Source organism: Grammomys surdaster, unplaced genomic scaffold (assembly GCF_004785775.1).
Source record: "Grammomys surdaster isolate TR1022 unplaced genomic scaffold, NIH_TR_1.0 126035, whole genome shotgun sequence".
Lineage (NCBI taxonomy): Eukaryota > Metazoa > Chordata > Mammalia > Rodentia > Muridae > Grammomys > Grammomys surdaster.
Window position 1 is genome coordinate 5120357 of NW_021620848.1, and position 14408 is coordinate 5134764.

General features: G+C 39.0%; 1 protein-coding gene across 1 annotated transcript; it reads right to left on the reverse strand.

The window, feature by feature from the left end:
- Nucleotides 1-554: 554 nt before the first annotated feature.
- LOC114610226 (olfactory receptor 50-like) lies at nucleotides 555-1496 on the reverse strand. The gene has a single exon (XM_028754729.1). The coding sequence runs from the start codon at nucleotides 1494-1496 to the stop codon at nucleotides 555-557; it is 942 nt and encodes a 313-aa protein (XP_028610562.1).
- Nucleotides 1497-14408: the final 12912 nt, after the last annotated feature.

Here is a 14408-nt window from a genome sequence, read left to right on the forward strand (position 1 = left end):
TACATGTAAAGGAACAATACAAGGTATGCAGTACTCATACACCAGTTGATGTAAATTGAAATTAAAAATAAATAGGTGGAAATTAGTTAAAATAAAAAGATAACTACAGTTTGAATTAAAGTTACTTTTTAAAAATCTAGATAAATTATAAAATTAAACACAAGTAACATCATGAATTAACCAACCTTATGAAATATTAGCATATTTAAAAAAGGAGAAAGCAATCTTTGCAACAAAAGGATTTAACACATTAAAAATAAAACAAGGAAATTAATGAGGACATTAAATTGTAATTCTGGGAAAAGGGTTCTATATAAAAGGAAAATGTGTTGATATATTTGTGAAGAAAACTTGTGCAAGACTATCAGGATCATCAAGACAAAAAAAAAGGAAGAAAGAAAATGAAAGAAAGAAAAGTGGCAATTAAAAGCTACATGTATTGTAAAGTGTGCCAAACAATGTCCCAAATCACTAAAAATCAGCATTTCCCAGAGGAAAGGACCATTGAGATAATGGGGAGATTGCAACTTCCATAGTACAGCAGAAAAAGCTAATTACAAGGAAAAAGTTGCTCTTGCAAGCGTATTTCTCAAGGCTCCTTTCATATCCCGATTCCTCAGACTGTAGATAAAGGGATTCAGCATGGGTGTGACCATAGTGTACATCACAGCTACAATGACATCCTTGTCATTAGTGTCATTTAATGAGGGGACAAAATATAGCCCAATAATAGCTCCATAGTACAGAGAAACCACAGAGAGATGAGAGCCACAAGTAGATAAGGCTTTGCAGATTCCCTTGATGGAGGGAGTTTTCAGAATAGTGGCTCCAATGCGTCCATATGAAACCAGGATGCATATGAATGGCACAGTAATGACCAGTGATCCTACAACGAGGATGACCAGCTCATTGATGGAAGTGTCTGAGCTAGACAGCTTAATTAAGGCAGACAGGTCACAGAAGAAGTGGTGGAGAGTGTTACCTCTAAAGAAAGAGAGATGAGCTAGAAGAAGAGTGTGCACAAGGGCACCAGCAAAAGATAAAAACCAGGATGCAATGACTAGTAAAATACAGACACTTTGACTCATGATCCTGGTGTAGTGGAGAGGGTGGCAGATAGCCACATATCTGTCATAGGCCATGGAGGTCAGAAGAAAGCTGTCAAGATCAGCAAAAAATAAGAAAAAATATACCTGGGAAATGCACCCAGCATATGAGATGGACTGACTGTGTGTCAGCATATTCATGAGCATCTTTGGAGCTGTGACTGATGAGAAAGAGATGTCTGTGAAGGCCAAGTGGCTGAGGAAGAAATACATGGGGGTGTGGAGGTGAGAGTCCAGCCTGATGAGCAGGATAATGAGCAGGTTCCCCAGCAAAGTTGTCAGGTATGTAGCCAGAAACAGAGCATAGTACATGCCTTGCTCCTCTGGTCGGATGGGGAGCCCCAGGAGGATGAACTCAGATGCACTGCTTTGGTTTTTTGTGCTCTTCATCTTCTGTTCAATATAAAATAAAAAAATAACAGCAATGTGAGAATGGGAAGCATTATGATTAAGGCATAATGCTGCCAGTGTTTTTAATTAGTGTATTCACACTTTCCAAAAATATCAAACTTTTAGAATGTTAAATGGAGGTTGGTGACTTAGAAACCAGTTCAACCTATTTTTGAGGAAGCTGGGAATGTCATATCAATTATCAGATAACAAAAGACTAGCGTTGAGAAGTCCATAATCCATAATCCATAATGGTATTTTGAGATACAGGGTGAGGTGAAAAGTCAGATGACTCATCAGTTAATAGCAAAGCTATTCAATGATATAGAATAGTTTTCTAGCAACTTGATGCTCATCTTATAGAAGCATATCAACTAATGTTTTATATCTGAGGCTGTACTGGAACTCAAAGAACCTAGTGGGTAGGTATGACACTCCAATGTATGACTCAGAGACTTAAAGGCACAGATCTATGTTAATATCTTGAAATATCAGATAATATGTTTTGTACATGCCCTTTACATGTTCTCCACTCCAGAATTTCCAGCTTTCTGTCACTCTAAAGTAGTTTTCATGAGATATATATATATAAAGTTCCTGTTTCAAGTTTTCTTCTGTGTTCTCTCAACCAAAAGCTAATGATGTCTTTTTAGGTTTGTAGAATGCCAGGAAACATCTGGCTTCTCTAGCTACACCTGGAGTCTCCTGAGGAAGCACTTGGTGTCTATCTAATGTAATCAAATAATCTTCTCCATTTTCACAGGTTTTAATCCATATTTCTTTTGCTAATGAGTCTTAAGTGATTTTTTGTTGTTGTATTTCTAACAGTTCATTTATTATTGCTCTCCTCTTTATCAGTTGAAATTGGAACTATTCATGTGAACAATCACAAATAATAGTAAATAAAACATGCTGATCTGTCTATTAAAACACAGATCCACATTCCATAAAAAAATCAATTTGATTGTCTTTATGTTTGAAAGATGAAAAAGTCTCAACTTTGAACTAATTGGTCATTGGTGGGGTTGGTGGTTAAAGTTTTCATTACCACTGCCATACTGGTTGAAAAATATATTTAAAAATCTCTACATTTTTCAGTCCACTTTCTTATATAGTCTAATTTGATTTTATTACCAGAGATTTATATCACCCACCACTATGTTTGTAATGGTCAGTTTATCATAATGAAGTATTAGTTAGCAATTTTTTGGACACTGAGTTTTATTAGTATTGTTATTCCCAATTTATAATATACAGCAGTATTCAATACCTTTTCACATAAGCATATATATATATATATACATATATACATATATATATGTGTGTGTTAAATATATCATATATATGATAAATTCTCAGAAATGAAATTTGAGTGTCTGCATGTATTTATGATTTTGATAGACAGCTAAACACAAGAAACTGCAGTCGATGAGGAAGACTAATTTTAACATTATGTGAATACTGTCATGATAGTTAAGTGTTTGAGCAATAGGGGAACAGGAAAGTCAAGACCATGGTCAGTCTAGAAAAAAAATCTATGAAGGAGGAGTATTACTGAAGAGCCAGGGCATAGAAGACCTTTGATGCTCAAATAGAAGGTTTTAATTCTCTGCTCAAAGCATTTGTACATGCAAGAAAATATTTGAGAAAAAGGGAGCTAGCTTTAAACATTATACTGTTTAGTGAGTAAAAGAGAATTACAGCAAAACCAGGTATAAAAGGGAGTTGAATAACAAATTGTTGCAGCAGTTTCAATACAGTATACTCATTGGTACATCTGAGTGTGTCAGTGAAAATGGATACAGTTACAGAGATTTGCCATAAAAATTGAAAAAAACCTAGCAAGACTTAATGGAGGTTAAAGACAAACAAACTATGCATCACTCTTTTCTCTTAAATTAAGTACTGTATGAGTTAAATTATTCTACATGGAGATACTGTGCTATCCTATCCTCTCAAACTATAGATAAATACTCAATTCATGATAAAAACTGTAGATAGGACTGTGGTGTGGAAAAGTAGAGCCTAAGGATAATAGACTTATACACTCAAGCACATACACTCATATGACTGAGTGCAAATTCTCCCCCTACTCCTGCTTTAACATACCCCCTTAGATAATAAAAACAGATACCTTCAACTTCAAGGAGTAAGAAAGTCCCTCCATTTCTCTCTAGAAGGCATGAGAGACAGTATAATAAATAGGGTCTCTAAGGCACAAAACATTTTATTGTGGCAATCAGAAGCCTCATCAGCTCAGAACAAAACAAGATTAGATATACTGATAAACACTTACCTGCAGCTCTTGAGAATTTGGTATAAACTCTAATTTTACAAAAGACAGAGAGGGCCCCAGGGGATCAGACTTCCATCTTGAGTCTAAATTAAAGAAGTGTTATAATTGTTAAGTTTCCATTGTCTCCTTGGGGAACACAATTACCTATTGAAGTAGTAAAGGAGAGTTTGTTTATCCATGGAGGAAAAAAGGTAAAACCAACAAGGAAGCCACTAGGAACTTTATGGTCCACAAATCTCTTTAGCATCTTACTTATTTTGAGGGAAATATGACTGAGAGTCTGTAATGAACTAAACTTGTGGCTGAGTGTGATATCCAAACTTTGGAACCCCAAGGCACTGTAACAATGACAGAAATAAATTAAAATCATCACCCTAAATAAAAAGGGTGAGATGCTTATGTATCATCATTACTCAGACCAAGGAGAACAGAGCCAGGCCCTATAAACCTCAGTCTTTTCATCAAAATCAGTGGGATTAGTGTTTCATGGATACAGTTCTCGCATAACCAGAAGATAGCTATACAAGTCAGTCCTTAGATCCTCAGTTCATATCAGCAGAATCGTGGAAATATAGGTTCTATAAGGTGTGGTATTTTACTCACATGTAATATTTTTATTGATACCATGAGACTTTAATAATACACACTACATATTTTGATTATATTGGTGCCCCCATCTACTCCTCTGCTCTAACTCCTCCTAGATTCACTCCCACCCTTTCCTACTTTGTGTCCTCTATTTTTCTTATTTTTATAACCCAGTTCCAATTTGTGCTGTCCACGTACTCTTGTGTGTGACACTATCCACTGAAGCCTAGTGGGACAGCACAATCCACACACTTAGCTCACATAACTTAATCCTGATTCACTCTTCCGACAAAGCCACCAACTGTCAATAGCTCCTCATGGAACTCATGACATAATAAATTTGGGGAATCAATTACAAATCATAACAAGCATGAATTGTAGTAAAGCAAAATAAAACAACAACAACAACAAAAACCCCTGTGTATGTTTTTCTTTTCAAATGGAATTTGAGTCCCATACTGGAATATATGTTCTAGACCTAAACTTCACTATTGTATTTGTTTGGATATGAAATGTCTCTTTAAACAAATTGTTTATGGCTTTGTCTTCAGCTTGCTGAGCCAATGATTGAAGTACAATTGTATCATAATGGCTCTGAGTCTATTAGTGAATGAAATCATCATGTGAATAAGCCTTAAGAAGTGATAGAAAGTGGAGGAGGTGCATAATTTGAAGAATAAGACACTGGAGAAATGCCTTTGAATAATATGATTCATTGCTTGGATTTACATCCTCTCCCCCACCCTCCATCTCTCTCTCCCTCCCTCCTTTGCTGGATCTACTTCCTGGATGCCATAATGTGAGGTGATTTTTTTAAATCATGTCCTACAGTATGCATTGCCTCCTCTTCATCTTTTTAGTACATTGTTCAGAGAAATACACTGATGTTTGTGTTGTAGGATTTGTGGAGTAACAAAACTCTGAATCTTGGATGTTTTTGAATCTTCTTTGTTTAAGGACTTTCTGATAACATATTGGCAGATGCCATCTTCTTTAGAAAGATTGAAAAGCTTTATAATTCTACTAACTTTTGGACTCCAAATGCCGATACACAGTAGTATCTGTCAGCCCAGGAATCTTCCCCTACTCTCTTTTTTATATAGTAACTAGGTTGGCATCCACAATGCATCTTTGAACAGACTTGTACTTTGTCCAGATCTCTTTTTTTTTGGTTTATAACAAAAATACTCAGTACTCAACAGCAAGACACATTGCTCCATGGGGAAAAATTGTGTTTGTTGTATACATCACTCATTTGGACCACATGACACTTCTATGCTTCACCTGGAGCATCAGCAGCTCCTTCTGTGGACATGTGTTTGTTATAGAAAGTACGAACCTTGCGTACATGTTCCACTTCAATGAGTTTCTGACACGGAGTGACTGGGCAGAAGATATTCAGTTTCATCATGACATACCTGACTCCTAGAAAGTGTCTCAAAAAGAATATGTTTTTGTTTTAAACCCAGGTGTGGGATATAGCTGTTTCAGATTTTCTACAGCAGCTGACTATGATTTTCCTTTTTCCTAACAAGGACATGATAGTTTCTGTGATTATGTTATGGTCAGGATTCTGGGGACATTTCAGAGGATATATAAATGCTAGAGCCCCAAGAGGCAGAATTGGTTGGTTTTAGTCATTCAGTGTGGGTTGTTGGGAGTTGTTGATTGGTTGTTATTTCCCTGGGTTGCTAAGTAGTCATGCACAAAGAAGAAACAATAAGAAGAATTTAGACTTTCTGATGGTGAAGATCAAACTTGCCCCAAGGAATTTGCTGCTTCTAAAGAGCAGGAATAGCATAATGACAATGTTGTCCCCTTTCTGACCCCTCACTTTATTCAGGGACCTCTTTATTTTACCCTTTATCCTTTTTTTCTCTCTTATCTAGTATTGGGAATTGAAAGGGTGGAAAAAGTGTGGAGAATGGTAGAAGAAAAAAACTGTACAAATTAGGCAAAGATAAGCTACACACTCCTCCTCAGTTTCCCTTAAGAAAAGAACAGGCTTCCCAGAGACATCAACTGAAGTTGGAACAGCAAAAAATTACAATAAGACTGACTAAGACTGGGCACAGACCTTCATAGCACCATTGGACAAGGTGACCCAGTAGGAAAAAGATGGTCCTAAGCATAGTAAAGAAAGGAGCCAGAGGTATACTCCACTCCCAGTTATGGGTCTCAAAAGAACACCAAGCTACACAATAATAAGGTGTATGCAGAGGACTTAGATCAGACCCATACAGGCTCTCTGATGATTGGTACAGTCTGTGAGACTCTATAAATTCTAATTAGTTTATGTTGTGCATTGCTTTCCCGTAGTGTACTCAATTCCTCCTGGAATTCTTCCTTACCCTCTTCTATTGGGTTCTCCTGGCTCCACCTACTTATTGGTTGTGGGTCTTTACATATGCTCCCATCAGTTGGTGGATGATGCCTCTCTGATGACAACTTGTTTAGGCACAGAATTAGCACTATAGCAGAATATCATTAGGGATAATTTTATTGACTTTTTCTTGCCAGACATATTTGGATCCATCCTGGGTCTGTGGACTGACCAGTCTCTTGTTCCTGGCCATCCATAAAATGCCATATATGGCCTCAAGATGAATAAGTATTTGGTTGGTAATGCACACAAGTTCTTTGCCATCATTACACCAGCACATCTTTCAGGCACAACATATTGAAAGTTAAATGTTGCCAGAGCAACTAGGCAACACAAGTACGTCAAGGGGATACAAATTGGAAAAGAAGAAGTCAAAATCTCACTATTTGCAGATGATATGATAGTATACTTAAGTGACCCCAAAACTTCCACCAGAGAGCTCCTAAACCTGATACACAACTTAACAAAGTGACTGGATATAAAATTAACTCAAGCAAATCAGTAGCCTTCCTCTACATGAAAGATAAACGGGCTGAGAAAGAAATTATGGAAATGACACCCTTCACAATAATCACAGATAATATAAAATACCTTGGTGTGAACCTAACCAAGCAAGCAAAAGACCTGTATGACAAGAACTTCATGCCCCTGAAGAAAGAAATCGAAGCAGATCTCAGAAGATGGAAAGATCTCCCATGCTCATGGATTGGAAGGATTAATATAGTAAAAATGGCTATTTTGCCAAAAGCCATCTACAGATTTAATGCAATCCCCATCAAAATTCCCACTCAATTCTTCACAGAGATAGAAAGAGCATCTTAAAAGTCATTTGGAATAACAAAAAACTCAGGATAGTGAAAACTACTCTCAGCAATAAAAGAACTTCTGGGGGAATCACCATACCTGACTTCAAGCTGTACTACAAAGCAATAGTGATAAAAACTGCATGGTATTGGAACAGAGGTAGGCAGGAGGATCAATGTAATAGAATAGAAGACCCAGAAATGAACCCCCATACCTATGGTCACTTGATCTTTGACAAAGGAGCTGAAGCCATCCAGTGGAAAAAAGACAGCATTTTCAACAAATGGTGCTGGTCCAACTGGAGGTCAGCATGTAGAAAAATGAAAATTGATCCATACTTATCTCCTTGTACAAAGCTCAATTCCAAGTGGATCAAGGACCTCCACCTAAAACCAGCTACACTGAAACTAACAGAAGAGAAACTAGGGAAAAGCCTGGAACACATGGGCACAGGAAAAAAGTTTCTGAACAGAACACCAATGGCTTGTTCTCTAAGACCAAGAATTGACAAGTGGGTCCTCATGAAACTTCAAAGCTTCTATAAAGCAAAGGACACAGTCAATAGGACAAAGAGGCAACCAACAGATGGGGAAAAGATCTTCACCAACCCTACATCTGATAAAGGGCTAATATCCAAGGTATACAAAGAACTGAAGAAATTAGACTCTAGACAATCCAAGAGCCCTATTAAAAAATGGAGCACAGAGCTGAACAAAGAATTCTCAACTGAGGAAGCTCGAATGGTTGAGAAGCATCTAAAGAAGTGTTCAGCATCCCTAGTCATCAGGGAAATGAAAATGAAAACAACACTGAGATTCCACCTCACACCAGTCAGAACAGATAAGATCAAAAACACAGGTGACAGCAGATGTTGGAGAGGATGTGGAGAATGAGGAATACTCCTCCACTGTTGGTGGGATTGTAAACTGGTACAACCACTATGGAAAGCAGTCTGGTGGTATCTCAGAAAATTGAACATAGTGTTACCTGAGGACCCAGCTATACCACTCCTGGGCATATACCCAAAAGATGTTTCAACATACAACAGGGACACATGCTCCACCATGTTCATAGCAGTCTTATTTATAATAGCCAGAAGTTGGAAAGAACCCCAGATGCCCTTCAACAGAAGAATGGATGCAGAAAATGTGGTACGTTTATACAATGGAATACTACTCTGCTATTAAAAACAATGGGTTCACGAAATTCCTAGGCAAATGGATGGAGCTGGAAACTATCATCTTGAGTGAGGTGACCCAATCTCAAAAGAACATACATGGTATGCACTAACTGATAAGTGGATATTAGCACAAAAGCTCACAATACCTAAGAAACAACGTATAGACCACATAAAACTCATGAAGAAGAAGGAAGACCAAAGTGTGGGTGCTTTGGTCCTTTCTCGAAGGAGTATCAAAAGTTTCAACCAGAGCTCCCAAAGTCTAAACAGACAGCCAGAGAGCACAAACGGAGGGACTCATGTCTCCACCTGTATAGGTAATTGAGGGTGTCCACGTCAGACTTCAGTGGAAGTGGAGGGTCATGGTCCACGAAAGTTTGGATCCCCTACTGTTTGGGAATTTGAGAGCAGGGAGATGGGACTGGGAGGATGTTTGGAGCACACCCTCATAAAAATAGGAGGAGGGGGTATGGTATAAGGGGTTTTGGGGGAGAATGGGAGAGGAGATAACATTGAAAAGTAAATAGGTATAATATCAAAAAAAAACCAAAAACCAAAAAAACAAAACCCAGATAAGGGTCCAAAGAGAGAGAGAGAGAGAGAAAGAGAGAGAGAGAGAGAGAGAGAGAGAGAGAGAGAGTTAGTTTACATATTTTAAATTATTTTCAAAAGTTTCTAGGAGTTGCTAATTGGCTAATATCCTATTTTAAGCTCTCCACAAAAAAATTTAAGTCTCTGTTCAATATTCTCAAGAGAGATGTAAATCCTAATTTTCCTCAACAGTTAATTGACAAAAGAGAGTTAATCTCACAAAAAGTAGAAGAAGCTATTACTAATCGATATATTATATAGTTGATTAGTTGTCGGCGGTGCTATAACTGTCCTTTGACAAAAGATTATTAATATAGATTTATATATCTTTAAATAGGGTCTTCATGACTCTCTGAGTCTGGAAGGTGCGACTGTTGGCACTTCTGCCCTGATTTTACAAGAACTCTGAAAACTTGGCTTTAAAAACAAAAGAGGGGGAAAGGTACCCCCTCAGAAGGAGTCCCCCTGAAATACTCTCCATCATGCCTTGTTCACTTTTAACTCTCTAAAGCTGAAAGCTCATGGCAAATCTGCTGGTGACTGCCTCTGGCACCACTGACACCAACAAAAACTTTGTCACAGATATGGGGAAGAACCCTCTTACCCTTAAAGGGAATGGCCCAGACCCAGTTCCCTTATGGGGCTGAGGATTGATATGCCTGTTTGATACCACAGAAGGCACAGCTAACCGGCTACCAAAAAGATCAATGAAAAAAATAGATACCCCCACAAAGCACGGCCAAACTATAAATAAGATGAATAACAATTTACATCCAGGGAAGAGAAATCTCCCTGAGAATTCCCTTCTTTTTCCTTTCCAGGTAAAAATGAATCACCAGTGATGTCTGCTGTTAGAAGTTCTAATCCAGAAGCTGGCCTCCAAACTTATACTACTCAGACTTTTGAAGGACCACTGACAAGAACACCAAAAAGCTGGAGATTGACATCACTAATCTGAAGAAATCCCTCATTTCACTGTCTGAAGAGACCTCCTAAAATCACAAAGATCCTTATGGGACTCTATTTACTCTATCACAATGGAAAAGGCTGTGTACAGCTCTTGATTGTGTACAGCCCTTAACCTTGAAATGCCCAAGATGCAACTCACAGGCCACATGAAGTCCATAAAGAAGGAAGACCAAGTGGGGGTGATTCGGTCCTTCTTAGAAGGAGCAACAAAATACTCAAGGGAGCAAATATGGAGACAAAGTGAGGGACAGAAACTGACAGAGGGGCCGTCTGAAGACCATTCCACCTGAGTATCCATCCCATGTGCAGTCACCAAAGGTAGATGCTGATGTAGAAGTCAGGAAGTGCATGCTGATAAGAGCCTGATATGGATGTCTCCTCAGAGGTCTTCAAGAGTCTGACATATTCAGAGGCAGATGCTCACAACTAGCCATTGAACTGATCATGGGGTTCTCAATAGAGGAGTTAGAGTGAAGACTGAAGGAGCTGAAAGGATTTGCGGCACCATGAGGAGAACAATAATACCAACCAACCACAGCTCCCAGGGTCTAAACCACCAGCCTGGGAGCACTTGGGGGGGGGGATCCAGGGCTTCAACTGAATATGTAAGAGTGGAGGGCCCTGCTGGGCATAGGTGGAAGAAGAGAACCTTGACCTCATGAAGGCTGGATGCCCCAGGGGGTGGGAATTTTGAGGGTGGGGAGGTGGGAGTTGGGGGGATTAGATAGAGGTTACATCCACAGAGAAGAAGGAGGAGGGGTGAGGGGATTGGGGGTTCCGGGGTGGGTGGGGGATGGGGTAAGGGGACAACATAGGAAATGTAAATAAAACATCCAATAAAAAAAAAAAGAATGTTGCCTTTACATAGACAAGACAAGGAGGGTTAAAGAGAGCATGAAATAGGTCAGTGAAGGCCCTGAGAAAAATCAGAGAGAGAAAGAGACAGATGAATGCTGGTACAAGAACTGGTTTTCAGCCTCTCCAAGGTTGTCAATCCTACTTCCTCCCATCTTGGGACCATTGTTTGATTTCTTTTTGCTTATTTTTGCTGGTCCCTGGGCCTCAAATAGGCTGACTAACTCTGTGAAACAACAGATAAATAATTTGGTAGCAAAACCTATTCAGATACATTATCATAAGTTAGCTATGGAGGACCACGAGACTCAAGATGAGGTTGTTACTTTATACAGATTGTTTCCAAAACCCATCTCCACCCAACCTAAAAGGGGGCACTTCTGCCCCTAGACCAAGCAGAGGGGGGCCGCCTAGAACCCCCTCTGACAGGCTATCTGAATTCTTGCTTAGGTTTCGAGGCTAAGCACTGCAAGGGAATATAAATAAAAGATAAAAATATGTCTCTAGGTTCCCTGAGGGACAAGCCTGACTGCATAGGTGTTGATGTCAAAAGTATACCCTCTCCAGGAAAAAGACATCTGGATGAGTATGGCCCTCATGCCTCACTGGACAACAACAGGGGAACTGGAGCCATTACAAGGTCCCCTTCAATTACTGGAGGTCAGGCCTCTACCCCCACCTTCACAAGATTAGAATTGCCACAGCCCTTCTATACTTAGAGAAGGGAGATGTCAGGGGCAGCCCTGCTTACACACTGAAGGCCTAAAATCAACCATAGGCCTAAAATCAGCAATAGGCCTGTCATACATGTATACTAACACCAAATCTTGGGTCTCAGTGGAAAAACATTCAAACAGATTATCTATAAGCTAATGTAAACAGGTAGCTTTTGTGGAAATCTACAAGCCTGAGTAGTAATAGAATTTGTAAATAGGTTGCCTTGGCAGACAATACCAACTTAGATAAGGTCAGATAGGCAGAGTCATAGTGACTTGTCCCCTGAACCGTTACCCAGCTGATAATCAGTTCTGAAGATATCTGTATTCCCCCTGAGCACCCACACTCCAGTGTCATTCCCTTCCCCACATCCTGCCTTTCTGTGGTTATAACCCCTGTGTGAATTAATTACGATTTGAGAAAAAATGAATTAAAAAAAAAGAAAGTTAAATGTTTTCAGGCTGGGTCAATGTTCCTGTCCTACCACTGGGAGACTGACCTTGTCATAGAAGGTGGTCAATTTTGTTTCTGCATCCCCCATTACTAGGGTGTTTCACTAGGGTCACTCTCATAGATTCTCAGGCATTTCCACTGCACTAGGTTTCTACTTCTTACCCTAACTTCAGCTGTCTCTCTGAGAACTCTCTATGTCTCCATTTTTCTATCTCTCCATTCTTTTCACCAACACATAAACCCTTCTGTTTCCATCCCCAAGCAGCCAGAAAGTCTAATGTACTTTCCCTTCCCCAAGAGATCCATGGATCACTCCTGGAGCCCTATTTTTACTTAGTATCTCTGATCCTTTACTTAACAGCTAAGGTCCACATATATGTCAGTACATACCAAATTTGTCTTTCTGGGTATGGTTATGTCACTAAGGATTTTTTCCAATTCCATCCATTTCATTTGCCTGCAAATTTCATGTTGTCATTGTCTTTAACAAGGGAAAATACAGTGTTATATAAATGTACCATATTATCTTTATTCATTGTTCCATTGAGGGACATTTAGATTGTTTCCTGTTTCTGGCTATCATGAATAAAGCTACTATGAACATAGTGGAGCAGGTATCCTTTTGGTAGGATGGGACATCTTTTGGATATATGTCCATGAGTGGCATAACTGGGTCTTGAGCAAATGGAGTGCAAATTTTCTGAGGAAGCTCCATATTGATTTCCATAGTGACTGTACAAGTTTTCAGTGTTCCCCTCACTCCACATCTTTACCAGCATAAGCTGTCATGTGTATTTTCAATCTTAACCATTCTGACACATGTAAGATGGAATCTTAAAGTAGATTGATTTGCATTTCCCTAAAGGTTAAAAATGTTGACTATTTTAAAATGTGCCTGTGATAGTTTGAATATGCTTGGCCCAGGGAGTGACACTATTAGGAGGTTTGCCTTGCTGGAGTAGGTGTGCCACAGTGGGTGTGGGCTTTAATATCCTCATCCTAGCTGCCCGAAAGCTAGTCTTTTTAAAAGAGCTTTCTGATGAAGATGTAGAACTCTTCAGCTCCTCCAGCACCATGCCTGCTTGGAAGATGCCATGCTGCTGCCTTGATACTGGACTGAACTTCTGAACCTGTAAACCAGCTCCAATTAAATGTTGTCTTCATAAGAGTTGCTTTGGTCATGGTGTCTGTTCATAGCAGTAAAACCCTAAGACAATGCCTCAACATTTTGAGATTTCTCTGTTGAGAATTCTCATTTTAAATCTGTATGCCACTTTTAATTAGTTTATTTAGTTTGTTGATGCCTAATTTTTGACTTCTTTATATTCTGTAAATTAGTCCTCTGTTGGATATGGAGTTGGTAGAAAATTTTCCCATTCTGTAGACTGATGTATTGTCCTAATGACAGTGTCCTTTGCCTTACAGAAACTTTTCAGATTCATAAGGTCCCATTTTTTATTGTTGAAAACTTGTTTCAACATCTAGGTAAATGAGGAAAGCAGCTAAGTATGGTGTTGGTGATTAGGTCAGTGCTAATAGCAGCCAATGGAGTGCTGCTGACAGCAGCATATGGTTTATGGGGTCAGCACTGCTGATGGAAGAAATTGAAATTATCTGGATTTGGCAGAAATGCCTGGTAAGAAACTCTTAACTCTATTAACTCTATAGAGGCCAGCAAGAAACAAAAGTATAGAAAGAAGGTCACGCACACACACACACACACACACACACACACACACACACACTAGCACATACACACTCTAGCCAGACCCAACCACCTGTTTCACCAGTTTGACAAGTGCACATGCATACCTATGTACATACACATATACCAACATTCTTATGGGCATGCATATATACATACACATATACACGTATACATATATACATATTGGACATATAGACAGACATATATACATTTGGTGGATGAAGGAGAGAGAGCTCCAACAGCCACACTTTATTTTTCTCTCAGCCTTTTTATATCTTCTTTGACAAAAATTCTTCATAAAATTTCTTCACAGATAAAATGATACACAAAGAGCAGTTGTGGAAGAGTACGCTGCACCCCACCTTACA

What these genes read in the sequence shown, in the direction of transcription:
- LOC114610226 (XM_028754729.1), bottom strand. Translation starts at nt 1,496, where the DNA reads ATGAAGAGCACAAAAAACCAAAGCAGTGCATCTGAGTTCATCCTCCTG.